Below are 18359 nucleotides of genomic sequence, written 5' to 3'. Positions count from 1 at the left end.
TTTTTGAATTGGGTCTTTATATTTGGGAGGTCTGATTTTTTTAAGTTCTTTATAGATTCTAGATAGTAGACCTTTGTCTGAGGAAAAACTGGTGAAAATTTTTTCCACATTGTGGGTTGTCTCTTCACACTGTTGGTGGTTTCTCTTGCTGTGCAGAAACTGTTTACTAAGAAGAGACCCCACTTGTTGATTGTGCTAGTTCACGGGCAACTGAGGTTTTGTTCATAAAATCTATTCCTACGCCAATGTCTTCAAGAGTTCTTCCTAAACTCTCTTCTAGCCAGTTTAGTGTTTCTGTTTTAATATTTAGATCTTTAATCCATTTAAATTTTAGTTTAGTGCATGGCGAGAGATATAGGTCTAGTTTTAATCTTTGGCAAGTTGAAAGCCAATTTTTCCAGCACCATTTATTAAAGAGGCTATCTTTCCTCCAGTGAGGGTGTTTGGCTCCTTTGTCAAAGATAAGGTGGCTGAGTGTGTCTGGCATTGTTTCTGCATCTTCTAATCTGTTCCACTGGTCCTCAGGTCTGTTTCTTTGCCAGTACCATGCTGATTTTGTCACAGTAGCTTTGTAGTAGAGTTGCAGGTTGGGGATTGTGATACCCCCTGCCATGTCTCTGTTACCTAGAATTGCTTTTGCTATTCTGGGTCTCTTCTTGATCCAAATGAATTTTTGGATTGTTTTCTCAAGGTCCATGGAGTATGCTGCTGGGATCTCAATTGGAATTGCATTAAATCTATATAGCAGTTTTGGAAGTATGGCCATTTTCACTATGTTGATCCTTCCTACCCAAGAGCAAGGGTTGACTTTCCATTTACTGATATCGTCTTCAATGTCTCTTTTCAAAGTGCTATAGTTTTCAGAGAAGAGGTCTTTGATTTCATTTGTTACTTTGATTCCTAGGTATTTCAGTTTTTTGGATGCTATTGTGAAAGGAATTGTTTGCCCTATTTCTCTCTCAGTGAGTGTGTTATTCATGTAGAGGAAAACTATTGATTTTTGTGTGTTGACATTGTATCCAGCTGCTCTACTGAATGAGGTTAAGTCTAGAAGACTTTTGGTGGAGTTCTTGGGGTCTTCTATATAAAGTATCATGTCATCTGCAAATAACGACAATTTGACTTCTTCATTTCCTATTTTTATTCCTTTTATTTCTTTCTCTTGTCTAATTGCCATGGCTAATGTTTCCAGAACTGTATTGAACAAGAGTGGTGATAGTGGACATCCTTGTCTTGTTCCTGATTTTAGTGTGAAGGATTTCAGTTTTTGACCATTTAGTATGATATTGGCTGTTGGTTTTTCATGGATGGTTTTTATCACATTGAGGTAGAGACCATCTATTTCAATTTTTTTATTATTCCAATTTTCTGTAGGGTTTTTATCATAAATGCATGTTGGATTTTTTCAAATGCTTTTTCTGCATCTATGGAGATAATCATATGGTTTTTGTCCTTGGCTCTATTGATATAGTGTATTACATTGATTGATATGCATGTGTACATTGATTGATTCATCCCTGCATCCCTGGGATGAATCCCGCTTGGTCAGGGTGTATGAACTTCTTGATGAACTTCTGCATTCTATTTGCCAGTATCTTATTAAGGATTTTTGCATCTATGCTCATTAGTGAGATTGGCCTATAGTTCTCTTTTTCTGTTGGGTCTTTCTTTGCTCTGGGGATCAAGGTGATGCTTTCTGCCAGGAGTGAATTTGGGAGTATTGCTTCCCTTTCAATTTCATTGAAAAGTTTAAACATAATGGCAGTAGTTCCTCTCTAAATGTCTTCTAGAATTTAGCAGTGAAGCCATCAGGATCTGGGCTTTTCTTAGTTGGTAAGTTTTTAATTACGTTTTCAATTTCATTGATTGATGCAGGGTTGTTTAGAATTTTTAGGTCTTCTTTGTTCAACTTTGGTAATTCATATGTGTCTAGGTATCTGTCCATTTCTTCTGTGTTTTCCATCTTATTGGCATATAGGTTCTCGAAGCAGGTATTGATGATCCTCTGGATTTTTGCTGAGTCCCTTGTAATTTCACCCTTTTCATTCCTAATTGCATGGATTTGGGCCTTTTCTTTCCTTTTTCTGATAAGGTTGGCTAAGGGTTTGTCAATTTTGTTTATTCTTTTGAAGAACCAACTCTTGGCCTCATTGATTTTTGGTATTGTTTTCGTAGTCTCCATTGCATTGATTTCTGCCCTGATCTTTATAATTTCCTCCTTTCTAGGGGCTTTGCATTTGTCCTGCTCTTCTTTTTCTAGAAGCTTGAGGTTCAGCATCAGGTTGTTTAATTGGGCTCGCTCTATTTTCCTAATATGTGTATTCACTGCTATGAATTTCCTTCATAAGACTGCTTTCATTGTGTCCCATAGATTCTGATATGTTTTATTGTCATTGTTATTTAATTGAAGGAACTGTCTGATTTCTTCTTTAATTTCCTCTGTGACCCATTGGTTATTCAGAAGTGTGTTTTTCAATTTCCATGTGTTTATGAAATTTTTGCAGTTTCTTTTGCTGTGGATCTCCAATTTCATCGCACTGTGGTCTGATAATATACAAGGGATAACTTCAATTCCTTTGCACTTACCTAAATATGTTCTATGAGCGAGTATTTGGTCTATTTTGGAGAACAGCCCATGTGCAGCTGAGAAAAATGTGTATTCTGATCTTGTGGGGTGGAACACTTTGTAAACATCTGTTAAGTTCATTTGTTCAAGAGTTTGATTGAGTTCTTGTATTTCGTTACTTGTTTTTTTGTCTAGTTGATCTATGTATTTGTGACAATGGGGCATTGAGGTTCCCCACTACTATTGTATTAGTGCTTATATGATTTTTCGTGTACATTAGTATTTGTTTTGTATAGTTGGGCACACTAATGTTTGGTTCATAGATATTTATGATTGTCATCTCTTCCTTTAAGATTGTTCCTTTTATAAGGATGTAGTGTCCTTCTTTGTCGCCCTTAATCAGTATGGGTTTGAAATCCAGTTGGTCTGCAAAGAGGATAGCTACTCCTGCTTTTCTTTGGGTTCCTGTCACATGAAGTATTGTTTTCCACTCTTTAACTTTCAGTCCATGAGTTTCTTTTGGAATTAAGTGTGTTTCTTATATGCAGTATATTGTTGGATCTTGGTTCTTGATCCATTCTGCCAGTCTATTTCTTTTGATTGGTAAGTTGAGACAATTAACATTGATGGTTATAACTGAAATGTATTGACTTATCATTGTCATGACTTTTTCTTTTTGTTGTATTCTCCCCCTTTACATTTAATTTCTTGTCATGCCTGGTGGATTCATTCTGCTGGGCTTCCTGGGTTTGTGATCCTTATTGTCTTTTCCTAGGATATTTTCTAAAATTGTTTGGAGTGCTGGTTTGGTATTCATGAAGTTCCTAAGGTGCTCTTTGCCATGAAAGTATCTTATTTCACCATCCATTTTGAAAGATAGTTTTGCAGGGTACATCAATCTGGGTTGGAGGATGTTTTCCTTTAGGGCTTGAAATACATCACTCCAAGCTCTTCTTGCCTTGAAGGTTTGTGTTGAGAAGTCTGCTGTGATTCTGATAGGCTTTCCTTTGTATCTGATTTGTTTCTTTTCTCTAACTGCTTGTAGAACTTTGTTTTTCTGTTGGGTTTCTGGAATCTTAACAATTATATGCCTATGTGTACATCTTTTTTGAACAAGGCTAGTTGGAGTCCTATATGCCTTACTTATCTATATGTCAAGTTCTTTTCCCCTGCTTGGGAAGTTTTCTGCCATCGCTTCTGTGAACAGTTTTTTTTAGGTCATCTGCACTCTCTCCTGTTTCTTTGTTGACTCCGATCAGTCATATGTTATTCTTCTTTGCATCATCTTGCAGCTTCTGGATTGATTTATCATGGTCCCTTACAATTTTAAAGAAATTTTTCTTTTCCTGGTCACTAATTGCAATCTTATCTTCTATATCTGAAATTCTGTCCTCACATTGGGTCGTTCTTCTGTGTAGACTTTCAATGGAGTTTTTAATCTGCTGGAAATCTGTTTGCATCTATTTTATGGATTCCATTTGTTTCCTATGTTGGGATTCCATCATGTACCTCGCTCCTCTATTTTTTATCTGTGTCCTCTCTTGATTTATTAATCATGTCTTGCAGTATGGGCACAATCTCTGCTGTTATCTGAGAAATTATTTCTGATTTCATTTTTTCCAGATCCTCTCTCATTGCTAGTTCAGTGAGTCCAGGTGGTTGAGTATCAGAGTGTTACCATCTTGTTTCCCTTTGGGGTTGCTCTAGGTGATCTGGAAGTCTGGTTCTGAGGCTTGTTTACATATCTTCTCACTTCGACGGGTGCGGGGTGTGCTCCTGGAACCCATGCAGCTCACCTCCTCTGTGCTGAGTGCAGTGGTAGGTTGGCCTGGAAGCCTCCTACTCTGCACTGGGAGCTGTAGCATGCTGACCTGGAAGCCTACTCTGCACTGAGAGCTCTGGCACACTGACCTGGAAGCCTCCTCTGTGCTGGGAGCTGTTACACACCAACAAAGAAGCCTCCTCTGCACTGTGAGTTGTGGCACACTGACCTGGAAGCCTCCTCTGTGCTGGGATCTGTGGTCTAGTATCATCCTTTTTTAATACACAGATTAGAAAATTGAGACTGTCCTTTGTCTCTAAGTGGTGAAAAGGGAATTTGAGTCCAGGACTTTTTGACTCTGAATCTTGCACCATTTGGTAATACAACAAGCTGACTTACTAAATTCTGTAATAAATTGGGAGCCAAATTAAAATTTAAAATAAAACATAGCCAGTGAACTGCACTAAGCATAGTGTTTTGTGCCCAGAGGGTTTTGCAGGTTAGCATCTTCTGCCATTTCTCTGAGATTTCTACCTTAGCTCAACTCAGGCCTAGGCTTCTAACTGGCCCTTTCTTACACAATTTCCTAATTCCCATAAATATATTGCTCTATTTATTTGAAATGCATTCCTAATATATTTTAACCCTTTCCTTACTCCTCTCCTCTCTTGTGAGGTAACAAATCTCTGAATTTCTCTTACAGTTATGATATAGTGCAATTTTTAAAAATTCATTGCCTATGATTTTATCTCCAGTCACTTCCTATAATGTTACCTTATCTCTCCCAACTAGGATGGGCCATGTGGTGTGTTTTCTTGGTATGTTACTATTTGGTCCCTCACAGGTAGATACATACTTGAGTTCTGGCACAGAACTCAGTCCAAGATGGAAAGTATTGAATTAGATGGCACATCTCTTTTCAAGGAATAGAAAAACTATAAGCTCCACAAATGCAGAAACTATGTCTTACCCACCATCTTAACTCAAGTGCCTGGAACAGAGTAGGTGCTGAATAAACAATTGTTGAATGGATATATACCAATCAGGATGGAAACCAAAATCATTTCACTCATGTCTTGGAGAACCAAAAATGCTCAGGAACTACATCAGATTTATACCATTTTTGTTTTTAAACTCTAAAAGGTATCATGGTGTTGTGTTTATTTTAAAAGTCTACAGTTAATATTGGATAAACTTGGGTCTCTTTCTTTTTCTGGGCTTCAGTTTCTCCATCCTGAACTAGATGATTTCCTGAGTCTTATACAGCTGTCTATTCTATGGTTCTGTGAGCAGATATCTCTTGATTGCATTCTATTGCGACTATCTAGACATGCAAAGAAGATATTGCTGTACCTAGATATTGCTATATTCTCAATTTTTTTTCCACCCATTCAAAAAACATTTGCCCACTTTGTGCCAAACACTGTACTTATTAGCACAGGTGATTCCATGATGAGAAAGACATAGGTCCTGTCTTCAAGGAGCTCAGTCCATTGAGGGCAACCTATAAGCAGGCAACCTAGCCACCCTGTTGGGTGACATAATTCATGGAACACTCCCTGGAGGAGCTGATATCTTAGTTGGAACATGAAGCATGCATAGGAGCTTGCCAAGAGAGCTGAAGCACAAACAAAATCACATAGAAAGGTCATGGGGCAGGATGCTAGAGAAGAAGAAAGGAAGATTGGAGGATGGCTGACCACTTGGGAGGCTGTGGCAACTTTCTAGAGGAGAGAAGAAGAAAACCTGAAGTAATATATATAGAGATAAATGGACAGGTTTGAGTTATATTTGGGAGGTGGAATTAACAGTCTTTGGTAATGGAGGGGGTGTGAGAGATGAAACAAAAGGAGATGTGATGGAAGACCCTGAGTTTCTGACTTGGTCATCTTCATGGATGGTGCCATTTATTAGCTCAGGAGAAAGGAGCTGGTTTGAAGAAGGGGTTAGGAGACAACAGTGAGTTCAGTTTGGGTTATGTTGAGTTGGAGTTGGACTGTCCAGGTGGAGCAGTCTGATAAGCCATTGGCTACAAGGATCTGACACAGGAGAGAAATCTGGGCTGACCATTCAGATTTTAGGAGTCATCAACATGTAAATGAGGTCCCTTTTAGGAGAATGAGTGGACACTGAGAAGCCAAGTGTCCAGGATAAGTGGGCCCCATCTCTGAGTAAAAGGGCAATGCTGTCACAGCTGTGGGTTTCCATCATACATGCTTTTTCATTCCCAGCTACTCGTCTCTGCCCCAAGGAGGGTTCCTCATTCATGCATATGTGTGTCTCTCACCTAAACTTAGGGGAAGGAGCATAGTAGCCAATCAATTTCTCCATTTTACCATAAATGATACCTACAGGGGAAAAGGATCTTATATGTTTGTCGCATCTGTCAAGTGTTTTACATTCATTAACTTACTTAAATGCTCATAATAATCCTACACAGGAGTTATTGCACCCAAGCTCCTGAGGCTCAGAATGGGTAAGTCAGTTGCCCAAAGATATAGCTCTTAAGTGACAGTAAGGAGTTTTGACTCCAGGTCTACCTCCTGAAATAACAGCTGGATTCTTTGTTTTTTTTTTCTTGGTACCAGGGATCGAACTCAGGTCCTTGCGCTTGTGCAGCAGGCAGTGAAACCACTGAGCTAAATCCATGGCCCTACAGCTGGATTCTTAAGAAGGCCTGTGCACAACCTTCTTCCTTCCCTGCTTCATAAATATATGCATCCCCTAACTTAACGCTTTGCTTTTACCCTTACACTACAAATTCCCTCAGTGTAAGTAAAGCTCTAAATTGTTGTAAGTCATTTATTCCTCAATGGGAATGGATTTCAGGTTCTTAGGAACACATTTTAATTTTCTAGGAGGAGAACATTGAAATCTTGAAGGAGGAATAAAAAGACAGAAAGGAGATGGGTCGTGAAAAGTTAGCCCCCTTCATCAGTTTTACAGTCCTACTAGTCTATGGCATGTTCTTTTAAGATTTTTAGATGCTATTTCTGCATATGTCTGTACTTTATGGAAAGTTCCATTTCTGGATCTATTACTCCAATGTCCAGATCTGATTAAAGGTGACCTTAAACTCCACATTTACCCCAACCCACTGTAGTCAGCAGGAGGCAGCCAGCCTGGGCTGCAGTTGTGGACTTGTAGTCCCTGGCCTTAGGCACAACTTGCCACCTTGAGAATTAGACCTTGATGTGCACTTTAAAAATCCTGAGCAGATGGAGGTAGGAAAGCATATTAGATAGACTTGGAGGAGTCCCTTCTGCCCTGTCTGGGTCTGTTTGCCAAAATAAATGATATATATCAGGGCAGGGCACTGGTCCAAGCCCATTGAAATTCTGCTAGCTGTACAAGCAGTGATGGTGTTTCAGATTGGTTCTGTGAAATGATCAGGGTTAGGAAGAGAGGAATGATGTGTGAGCATCTGGCTGCTGCAGCCTACTGATAAGGACAGTCCCACGGGTGGATTCAGGAGGTAGCTTCAAGGACCCCCCAGGACATCTGCCCCTGGCAAACAGTGTAAGAGCCACTCACTGGTAGCAGGCAGTCTGGTTTGAGTCCCACACTATTTCTACTGTGTGACCAAAACAAGTCCTTCCTCTTCTCTCAGCCTCCTCCCCCTATGTATAAAATAAATCCTGGATTGAATGTTCTCCAAGGGCCTTTTCTGCTCAAACATTCTGTGGCTTCTCTGACACTGATTTCTTTTTCTCTGCCGTGGGAGAGGCCCACCCACCCGCCTGTTTTAACTGTCACCCCTATGTTCTTACAGTGACCTCTGCTGGTGATTATGAAAAATGTCTCAGATAACATCTTTGGAGGAAAAAAAGCAGTTCCCTGACTTTTAGTACTTAAGCTTCAGCAGTACACTAAGAAAGAAATCCTGTGTATTGGAGATAAGGAAAATGGACATGTGGCTATAAGCACAAAGTAAGCCTATATAGACATAGCTGACAAATCAACTCACAAGAAAAATGTCTTCCTCATTCTTTTTTTTACCACCATGACCTCCTTATGATACTCTGTTCCACAGTAGGAAAGGACCTCAGTGGGTGGAGAGGCTCCTTGTCTCATACTCTCTAACTGCAGGCTCTAGAAGGGCCTGGTTCTTTGATGACAAGGCAGTTCAAGACTAGCAGCACCCCCACAAGCCTCAAAACATCCCATGATCCCTGCTTCTTCCCTGAAGCCAGTCTGAGAGGTTTCAAGCTGGCCTATTGATGTGGCCACCAGCCTAAACACCTGTAGCCACCCTCAGAACTCCATGTTTCTTTGAGGGATGCCTTTGTAAATACCCGCTTTGGAAAAGAGTTGACTTTTTTAAATCCAAGAGTTATTTAAGACTTACTTTTTGGTTTTCTGGCTGGAACAGAGTCCGAAAATTCAGCATGCCCACCCAGCCAAAGGAGAGGAAGCAGGCCTTTGCTGGGTGAAATCAGAGTTCCTGTTAAGTCTAGCCTTAGAATCACCTTATGACTATGTTTCCTTGCTTATACTTGTTGTTGAGCTTGTATTCACAAAAGCAGGGAAAGAGAGGTGGAATGTGTCACCTTATGTGCCCTTGTTGGGCACTGCTCAAGTTCCTCTTGTGGTGTGAGCAGGATAGGAATTAGACCACATCACAATCCACTTTCTCAGTAGCTGCTCAATGGTATATCATGCTTTCCTTCTTCCCTCTCTTGATGTGGGAAAGGTTTTGTCAAGGCTCAAATTTGAGTTAAGCATTCAATGCCCCAACTGGATCTTCTCTACTAGTAATAATGTCACCTTGGCAGGCCCATCTTGCCCCTGTCCTCCCAAGCAATGCTCTCCTCCCCAACAGCTGGTCCTTATCTGCCTCCCCTGTTCCAGCCTCAGGCACACTGCCCTGGCCTCTTGCTGACACACACACACATTCTCCTGAATGATCTTTGATGACTTTCAGCCCTGAATACTGCTTTCCTCCAAGCTGGTTCTCTATACCTACCACATCAATTCTTCAACTTTCTGCCTAGCTTCCTATGCCGACTTCAACTGGGGCTCACTCGGCCTTCCCAATGTGGCCCATGACTCCTCCCAGCCATAGGCATAGTGTAAACATTCTGTAGACCTCCATAGCCATTCCTGCCTCTGCGTTCCTGCAGTACTTACACTCTCTTCCAGACTTGTACTGTTTAATATGGCTTGTGTACATCAGTCTTCAAAAGTAGGTCTAAATTTTTTTACTTCTTCATTCATCCACAACACCACCCTTTTTGAAAGTACTGCCCTTTTTCTCTTTAATATATACACATTCGCATACACACGTACACACACTGTACATATTGATATACATATTGATTTTTTAAACTAGAAGAACAATAAATAACCAAGTCATTGTAAACAAAATTCAAACAATGACAGACAACAGCCTTAAAAATGGTTACTCTTCTCCCCCCATCATTCACAGAAGTAAGTCTGTTAAACACTTTGCAGCCTAGCACTATTTGTACACTGCATGTTGAGTAATAGGTCATGCTCCCAAGAAGTGCATCTCCTTGGGAAGAATGTCTTTTACTTCTTTGCAAGAGTCCTAGGTCTTCGTGCACTTGATTTTTCACTGAAAATTATACTCCAAAGGACCAGAACAACCGATGGCCACTTGCACCTCTAATACATGACTCTGACCACAGTAAAAGGCTTGTGTTCTATTTTCATCCTTTAAAAAAGTAAATTTTGAAGTGAACAGTAAAGGGCATGTTTAATGGGCTCTTTTCAGAGGTATTCACAGATTTGTAGGCAATTACAGACAGTCAGTAAAGAGGCCAGGAGGTGGAGATGGGAAGCATTTATGAAAATAGGCTTTCTATCTCATACGGTGTTGTGTTCCCTTAGAGGTAATGTACATTACTAATGGTTTTCATTTTTCTGCCAAGAAAATTCAGTCCCTACTGGGATTTGTTCTAAATGATAGTCCAGCCTGTCTGTGTTTCACCCACTGGGTTTAATTTTCCGTCTCAGTCTGCTTTAAAATGTCAGCCTGAACTCTCAGACTTAATTGTTAGAGACATTTTATAACCAGAGCATTTAAAATCCTCAGGCTGCTCCCTCTTAGTACCATAATTGATACTTAAATAGATTTCTCAGACTCCTTGTATTTTATACATTCAACACTATACAGATGGGAGGTAATAGGAAGAAAGAGGAAGTAAATAATTAGTGTGTGTGTGTGTGAATGTGTGTGTATATGAGTGTGTGTGTGTGTGTGTGTGTGTGTATGTATGTTCCCCATGTTTTGCCAGATGCAGTGATAGAGTCCTGGGATCAGTCAACACAGATGAATTCTGACAAGTTGGTCGGCTCTTGGGTTCTCCCCTCTCTGGCCCCCTGGGCCATATTCTTTAGGCACAGCCATTTCCAAACTTCAATGCAAGCATGTGGCTGGACATTTGGATTAATAAAATGCCACAATGTTCTCCAGAATTCTGTTCTTTTGATATTTTGACAATCTGATGAATGACCTGGCATTAACTTAGAAGAGGACAATGTTATCCAGCCTGAATAACTGATCTCCTAAGAAGTACAAAGTTGAAGGATCTTGGTGTACATGAATCTTATTAAATGTGCTTATAAAATGTATTCTATCCAAATAAGCTTAGCAGTCCCTAAAATAGCTTTTCTGATCCATGTCTGGAACTTTGGCATGCCTCACAGGTCTCTAAGCCAAAATTATTTAGTGAAGTGGTAACAGTGTTCTTTGTGCATGGGAAAATGGGAAGTGTTGATGTTAAGTCCTCTATTGATGAATTATACTCTTTTGTCCATCTTAGGGAAGACCCGGACCAGTTGGAATTCAAGGTCCCACTGGTCCTGAAGGATTTGTTGGACCTACTGGTTTATCAGGGTTGAAAGGAGAAAAGGGTTCCCCAGGCCCTCTGGGTCCATATGGACCAAAAGGAGATAAGGTAAGATCACCAAAAGCTTGATTTTTTTCTGTAGTGCATGGGTGCAAGTATGAAAGTCAAAAGCTGTCAACTTCAATTCTGATTATTTCTGAAAACAATATTTTTCCAAAATAGTTTGTACCATACTACATACTTTGACAAGAGATAATCCCCACTTATCAAGAGACTTTCATGGCAAGCAAACTGTAAAATGAATGTATTAACTACTTTCCAGACGAGTAGGCTCCCTGTGGTGAGAAGTCATGTGGCTTTGAACTGGGAATGAGTCGGAATTCCAGTAAGCTGAGCAGTAGAGATCAAGAATCCAAGAAAAGAGACTGGAAAGCAAGAGGTCAGAGTGCTTGGAAGCAATCTGGACCACAAATAGAGGGAAAGAGCTGCAAGCAAGGAAAGTGATAATGCCACGGTGGCCAACCAACTGAGTTTAGCAGCTCAGTTTATATTCCCTGCCTATTTTAATCACTTCCTGTTAACCTTATTGGTGAAGGAGGGATTCTCACACTAGGATAATGAGAATTGCCAAAGGCACAATCCCTAACACTGGACAGATGAAGTTGATAGTTTATTAGTCACATGTTATACTCAGTTCAGGGCAGGAGAACACTGTACACATGTAAGGTCACTCTGACATTGCACTCAGGAACAGAGTGAATTAAAAGGCTATGGGAGGCATACTTTGTAATATCAAGAGGTTGGAGTACCTCTGGTTCCTGAAGATAGATGTGATCTGGCTTTGTGAATAATTCAGTGTTCCAAGAGGGAACTAAAACAGCTATTCAAGGATAAGAAAGAACTACTCCTGTTCCATTTGTTAAGGAGAGTTGTTTGGCTAATGGACCTCATCTAAAGGAACAGAATAGAGGGAACGCATGATTAGGGTATTCAATGTCCTCCTCATTTTCTCCAAATATCAAGGCAGCATGTGATATTGAGCCTTAATTTTAGGACTTACATTGCCTAAGAACTGTTCTCAGAACATAGATGTATCCAAGGCCCCGAGCAGAAGCAAATGATTTCTTGGAGATGGAGTAGGGAGCAAGGCAACCCAATAGAGAGGGGATACAAAACACTTCTTAAAAACTTAGGTCTTTGAATCACATAAACTGACCAAATCTAATGGCCACCAACTAGATATGTCTTACACTCCTCTTCCTACTCCTTCTTTTAGGGTCCCATAGGAGTTCCTGGCTTTCTTGGCATCAATGGGATTCCGGTGAGTGTATCCACAGGAGCATTTTTAATATCACCCTCCAGGTTCTGTCTAATAGCTCAAGCACTTGGGCCTTAGTGATGTCCTGTCTTTTGCAAGTGTGCTTGAAGTTAAGTAATGAGGCATGTGTGGTATGATTTGAAGGGCAGTGGTCAAATAGTTACCTTTGGACTCAGGTGAAGGCAGCCTAAGTCAAATGGTTAGGAGGTGGAGAACTATGTGCATCTATAAGAAACCATTGGTATCTTAGGCAAATGAATTAGGTCTTGTGGGTGGAGGGGATCTTTGATTGGAGATGAGGGACTGGTTCTAAGGTACAGAAACATAGCCACATAAAAGCATATAAAGACTCATACAGAAATTTAAAAGATACACAAAATCAGATAGAAAATTCTTCATGATACCTTCTTACATTTTATTTCAGTACTTTGGTCTCTTCTACTTTATATCATTTCAAAGTGAGTTTCCCTTTAGTTTTTACAAAGTGACAAGCCCAAAGATCACTTAGAGGCTTCTACTCATCCTGTGGATCTCTGCTCTGCTGGAGATAAGTTGGGATTTGGAGATTGCCGACATCTCCTTTTCCCATTTCATCCAGCCCAACCCTTAGTTTCTCCACTTTAGTACCATATTCCGACTAAGGCCACTGCTGGAACTTCCATTGCAACATTCCACCAGCCTTTACAACATTTGGAACTTACTATCACTTTTTAGTTCTGTCCTTTGCCACTTCTCTCTATATTTAATCCATACCCTGAATTGTGTTTGTCTATAATAGTGGTTTTCAATCTTGTTTAAGGAATACCACAATCTTGTATGGAAGCTCAGCACATAGAAGAGAAAAAAAGTGCAGCTCATCCATTTGAGGGAGGTCCTAGAGCCTGCCTTTATTCTTACAACAACCTCTAAAGGTTTCTCCTGGCCTTTATCAAAGCACAGTTTGGGAAGCTCTAGACATAATGTCTTCTTGTCTTATGCTACATAACCATTTAGTATAAAAGAAGAGGGTTCTAATCTCTTTGTGCCAATCTATAGGTATGAATTTAGAACCTACTATGTGCCAGCACTCTACTGTGGGGATATAGAGAAAACAAAGCTCTGTCCTCAATGATGTTATCATTTGATCCATTTTCTTCCAGGATTTAGTAATCATTTGTGGATTTGGAGACAAGAGACAAGAAGGCTCACTTCTATTTGCTACATGTATCAACAAGTCAACCTTCAGATTTCTATATTGTATTTAACTGCAGAGTTTGAAAATTTCCCAGAAATAGATCAGTGGTAAAATAAAGTGAATGAAGATGACTATCCCTTGGCATTTTAGGGGGCTGTGCTCTTATGTCCACATTAAGCAGAACCTCCACTCAGAGTGTGATCTTTTTGAGAACTAGGGGGTGAGGAAAAGCAGTCTCTGTCATTCATCCTGGCTTCACCAGAGATGAATGGGGGATTTGGAGCTTGCAGTGTTAATAACTTACCTCCTGCAGTCTCTTTTTAATGGGAACTGGAAGGAAGTAAATCCTATGAAAACCAGTGGTTGTTGCCAAATCTAAACTTGAACCCCCAACCCCACACCATAGTCCATCTGGGCTTCTCTGCCCTCTATTTATAGTCAAGACAGCCCTAGAGCTTGCAGAAATTGATCACTTCTTTTCTGAGCTTCATCCCTTGAGAGAAAAGTTAGTTATTTGGACTCTTCCAAATGAACTTGCTGCTCCCAGTAGACACTCCCACCCACTGGCCCTTCCCTTGACCTAACATTTTCTGTGTTTTCTTTTGACTTTTGATTGCTCTATCTTCAGGCTCCAAGCCTCAGTGTTCCATGAAATCCCTTTCTCTTATTCTTCCTCTCTCTTCCAGTTAATCAGGAAGTATATATTGAGTACCTCCTATTGAGTGATTATCTACTTCCTCCATCTTTAAGGTTCTAGGAGTCTTTTGTGTCTATCTCATTTACTGTAGCTCCTCATTCCATAGGGCCCTGTGCTATTTATTGATTGTTTCACATGATAGCCTCATCTGGCTCCTTAAGAGCACAGATTATGTCTTCTGCTTCTCCCAGAGGCCTCAGAGGCCCAAGGCTGAGTTCAACATATAGCAAGAAATCTAAAGAGATTTGAGAGACTAACTTCAACCTTTAGGGCCTATAGATGCAACAGTTCTCACGCTGGTAGGACTCCCTCCCTCAGGAAAACACAGACAACCATAGATATAGTCAGACTATTTATTTTGTTCAAGTTTCAGGAACAAGTTTTTGTGAGGTTTTTTTCCTTAAATTCTTTTATTGGTACATTTTAGGTATACAATATGTTTACATTTATCATTGGATTCTTGTACCTGTACATGATGTATCTTGGTTCTTATTGTTTCCCCATTCCCTGTCCTCCCTTCACCCTCTTCCACCCTTCCCTATTTACAAACACTTTATTTCCATTTTTTCCTTTTCTCATAATTTTCCTTTCCTTTCTTACCTTTCCCCTTCCCCTCCAAAGGGGTAGGGGAAGTTGGAGGGGAAGAGGTCAGGAACAAGTTTTAAGCAGTTTTTCTGAAAGCAACAGCTTCTCCAACACATCTTACTAAGGTGGAGCACTGCATGGATATGGTTTCCCTCTTAATATTGACTGATTGTTAACCTATGTATCATTGGTTTGGGTTACCAAAATATACTTTTGCTATAATGCAGACAATTTCAACATAAGTGACTGAGCAGTCATTCCATAATAATCTAAATCTTTACACTAAGAGGCATAGCAACAAGTGGAGAAAGGGAACAAATAAGCATTCATTAAGATATTCAGAGCTGGAACATCATAGACTAGTGACAGTGGGTTTATGGCTTTAATGATATCCCAGCTTTGAGCTGGACCTAACCACAAGAAATGTATGTTTATCAAATGTTTTCAGTTCTAATAAGTTAGGAGCAGAGGTTTTCAAGTTGTTCTTTGTGATTTATGTCTATCTTTTCCCATGGAGTCAGTCTCAAACATTTTCCTCCCTAGACTAGTAAATGAGCACACTAGATTTATATCTTCAAAGTGGACACAAACTACTCATCAAATTGAATCTTTTCCTTGGAAACTGGGTTCTAGAGAACACTGCTTTTCTAGAATACAGCAGCTCCTCCTAATCTGAATGCTCATTCTCTTGTTGTTCTGTAGAAACATGATTTCCTCCCTCAAAGAGCTACACTCTCTTGGAAAGGTGCTCCACACATATGTAAAATAATTTATTATAACTGGAAACGACAAAGTAACAGATATTTTGTGGTACTGAAAATTGAGAAGAGGTAGAGTTCAGCCCTGTGGATTACCCTTGCCTGGGAGAAAAAAGATTTACTATTTATTGAGCTCCTATTTAGTAAATCTAATCTCACTTGATTTTGACTATTTCCCAATGAGGTAGGCATTATTCATTTTTAATGTTGATGACAACCCTAGAGAGTAGGCATTACTCATCACCATTTTACAGGTGAGAGAACTGAGGTTCCAGCTGGGGAATGGCAAAGCTGGAACTGGAGCACAAGTCTGTCTGGCTCAAAACACAAAACATGCATTATCCACCATTCCATTGTATCAGCTAGATGAGAAAATGGCTGGCAGGTCTGAGTTAGAGGTTAGAGGTTAATTCCAAAGAGTGAAAGAGTAAACAGGTATCCCTGGAATCCTAGGTGAGAGATATCAGAAGTTTTCATGAAAAAAACTAGAGAAAGATTGAGCCCAAATTTTAAAATGTGGATACAAAAAGATAATCTAGACAAAGATCTTGGTATCTAACAGAACCAAAGTCCTAGGAGTAAGGACTTGGTAGTGAGTCCTCCTGTTGCCTTGCTTTAATTTGTTCCTGCTTTCCAGCTAAGTGACAAACAACACCTAGGAAGTTTGCCTGGATATTCTTAGAGTGATGGTTAGGATCCCAGCAGGAAACAAGCATTACATCCAAAGGGTTAACTGAATAGCTTGAATGAAGAGTATATTTAAAGGATATGAGCAGAATTAAGGGAAACAACAGTGGATCGTCCAAAGGTTAAAAAATAGAATCATAATACTGGAAGACAGTGAAATCTGAAGTGCGGAATAGCTGCTGTCCAGTAGGAGCTAAGAGTGTAGAGAAACTTGACTATTATCAAGAAATGTTAGTAGGGAGAGAAGCCTTCGATGAAATAATAAACTATGCTTTTTCTCCTGCTCCAGTATCTAGCCTGTGCCCAAATACAACTGGGAGACAAAGAGAAAGGGGGTCTGGTTGATACAGGTCATACAGGCCGGCCACCAAGGACACAAATTTGGGGATCTTCAAGGCAAAGAATAACTATCCCAGTTGGTTATTAAAAAAAAAAAAAGACTCCACTAAGAAGCATCGGCTTCCACAGTACAACTAAAAATTGTCTACTGAGTTTGCAGAGGCACAGATTATAGGAAGATTATTGCAAAGACAAATCCTGAAAATTCCTCTGGATTTAGCATTCCATGAGTCCAGTAGCCTAGACTCACACTTTTGTATTAATAATCTGTCTACTTTCTACAACTGCAATAACAATGAAAATGAAATAGAATTCTATGGGGCATTTCCTCTATAAGAATTTTGCAAAAAATTGTTTCTAACACAGTAATCCTCCTTATTGATGGAGAATACATGTCAAGATCCCCAGTGGATGCCTGAAACCATGGATAGCACCAAACTTTATAATTTAATGCCTTTTCTATCCTAAAGAAGCACTTATCATGTACTGTGTTATAACTTTTGAAGTTTAAAGTGTGACCATCAAACTAGCACAAATTTCTTCTTTCTTCACAACTTCATAAAAGATTTATTCTTACCATATGTCTTAGTTACTTTCTTGTTGCTAGGGTACAATACCTGGTACCCACAACTTAAAGGAGGAAAGGTTTATTTTGTTTTAAATTAACTTTATTGGTATTGATACACATAGTGATCACATTCATCATAGGGAATTTGTACCTAATAATTGTACCTAATTCATAGGGAATCTGTACATAATGCATCATGATTTTTCTTTTTTACCCTATTCCCCTCTCCTCCCCTCCCTTCAAACCTTCTTCCCCTCCTTATTTACAAAAGCTTTGTTTCAATTTTTCCTTCTATTTTCTTTTTTCCCTTTTCCCTTCCTTCCCTTTCCCCCCTCCCTTGTTCCCCTTCCCACTTAAACATTTTCTTCCTACTTCTCAATATCTGTCTTTGTCCTTATTTATCCTTTTGGTATCTCACACAAGAGAAACAATGCGATATTTAAACGTATGTCCAATTTATTTCACTTAAGAGTATCATCTCAAGGTGCATCCATTTACCTAAAAATGTCTCGTTTATCCTTCTTTATATGGCAGAGTAGTATTCCATTGTATGTAAAAACTGCATTTTCTTTATTCATTAATCCATTAATGGGTATCTGGGCTCCTTCCAAGATTTAGCTACTACAAATTACGCTGCTATAAATATGGGTGTGAAAATATCACTGTGGTATGACGCTTTTAAGTTTTGGGGGAAGATACTAAGAAGGGGAATAGCTGGGTCAAATGGAAGCACTAGTTTTAGTTTTTTTGAGGAATCTCCATGCTGATTTTCATACTGGTTGTATCAATTTACACTCCCACCAACAGTAGAAAAGGGTTCCTCTTTCCCCACAGCTTTGTCAGAATTTGTTATTGGTTGATTTCTTGATGATAGTCATTCTTTCTGGAGTGAGGTAGTATCTCAAAGTAGTTTTAATTTGCACTTCTTGCATGAGGAGTGATGTTGAACATTTTTTCATATATTTATTTGCTGTTTGTACCTATTCACCTGAGAAGTGTGACTACATTTCAGATGCCCATTTTTTGATTGGGTCTTTAAATTTGGGGGGTCTGATTTTTTTGAGATCTTTATATATTCTAGACATTATTC

General features: G+C 39.6%; 1 protein-coding gene across 4 annotated transcripts in view; it reads left to right on the top strand.

Annotated features, from left to right (window-relative positions):
* Positions 1-18359, top strand: part of Col4a6 (collagen type IV alpha 6 chain) — a 416524-nt gene that overhangs the window by 315129 nt on the left and 83036 nt on the right. For all 4 annotated transcript variants that reach the window (XM_087196743.1, XM_021241635.2, XM_087196744.1 and 1 more), the window contains exons 4-5: positions 11117-11251; positions 12420-12464. In XM_087196743.1, the coding sequence (XP_087052869.1) occupies positions 11117-11251; positions 12420-12464 (180 nt within the window). The remainder of the gene's footprint in view (positions 1-11116; positions 11252-12419; positions 12465-18359) is intronic.

This window comes from Heterocephalus glaber, unplaced genomic scaffold (genome assembly GCF_053883595.1).
Source record: "Heterocephalus glaber isolate CG9 unplaced genomic scaffold, H.glaber_assembly_v1.0 deba00001613, whole genome shotgun sequence".
Classification (NCBI taxonomy): domain Eukaryota; kingdom Metazoa; phylum Chordata; class Mammalia; order Rodentia; family Bathyergidae; genus Heterocephalus; species Heterocephalus glaber.
Note: the sequence above shows the minus strand (reverse complement) of the source record. Positions and strands in the feature narration are given on the sequence as shown.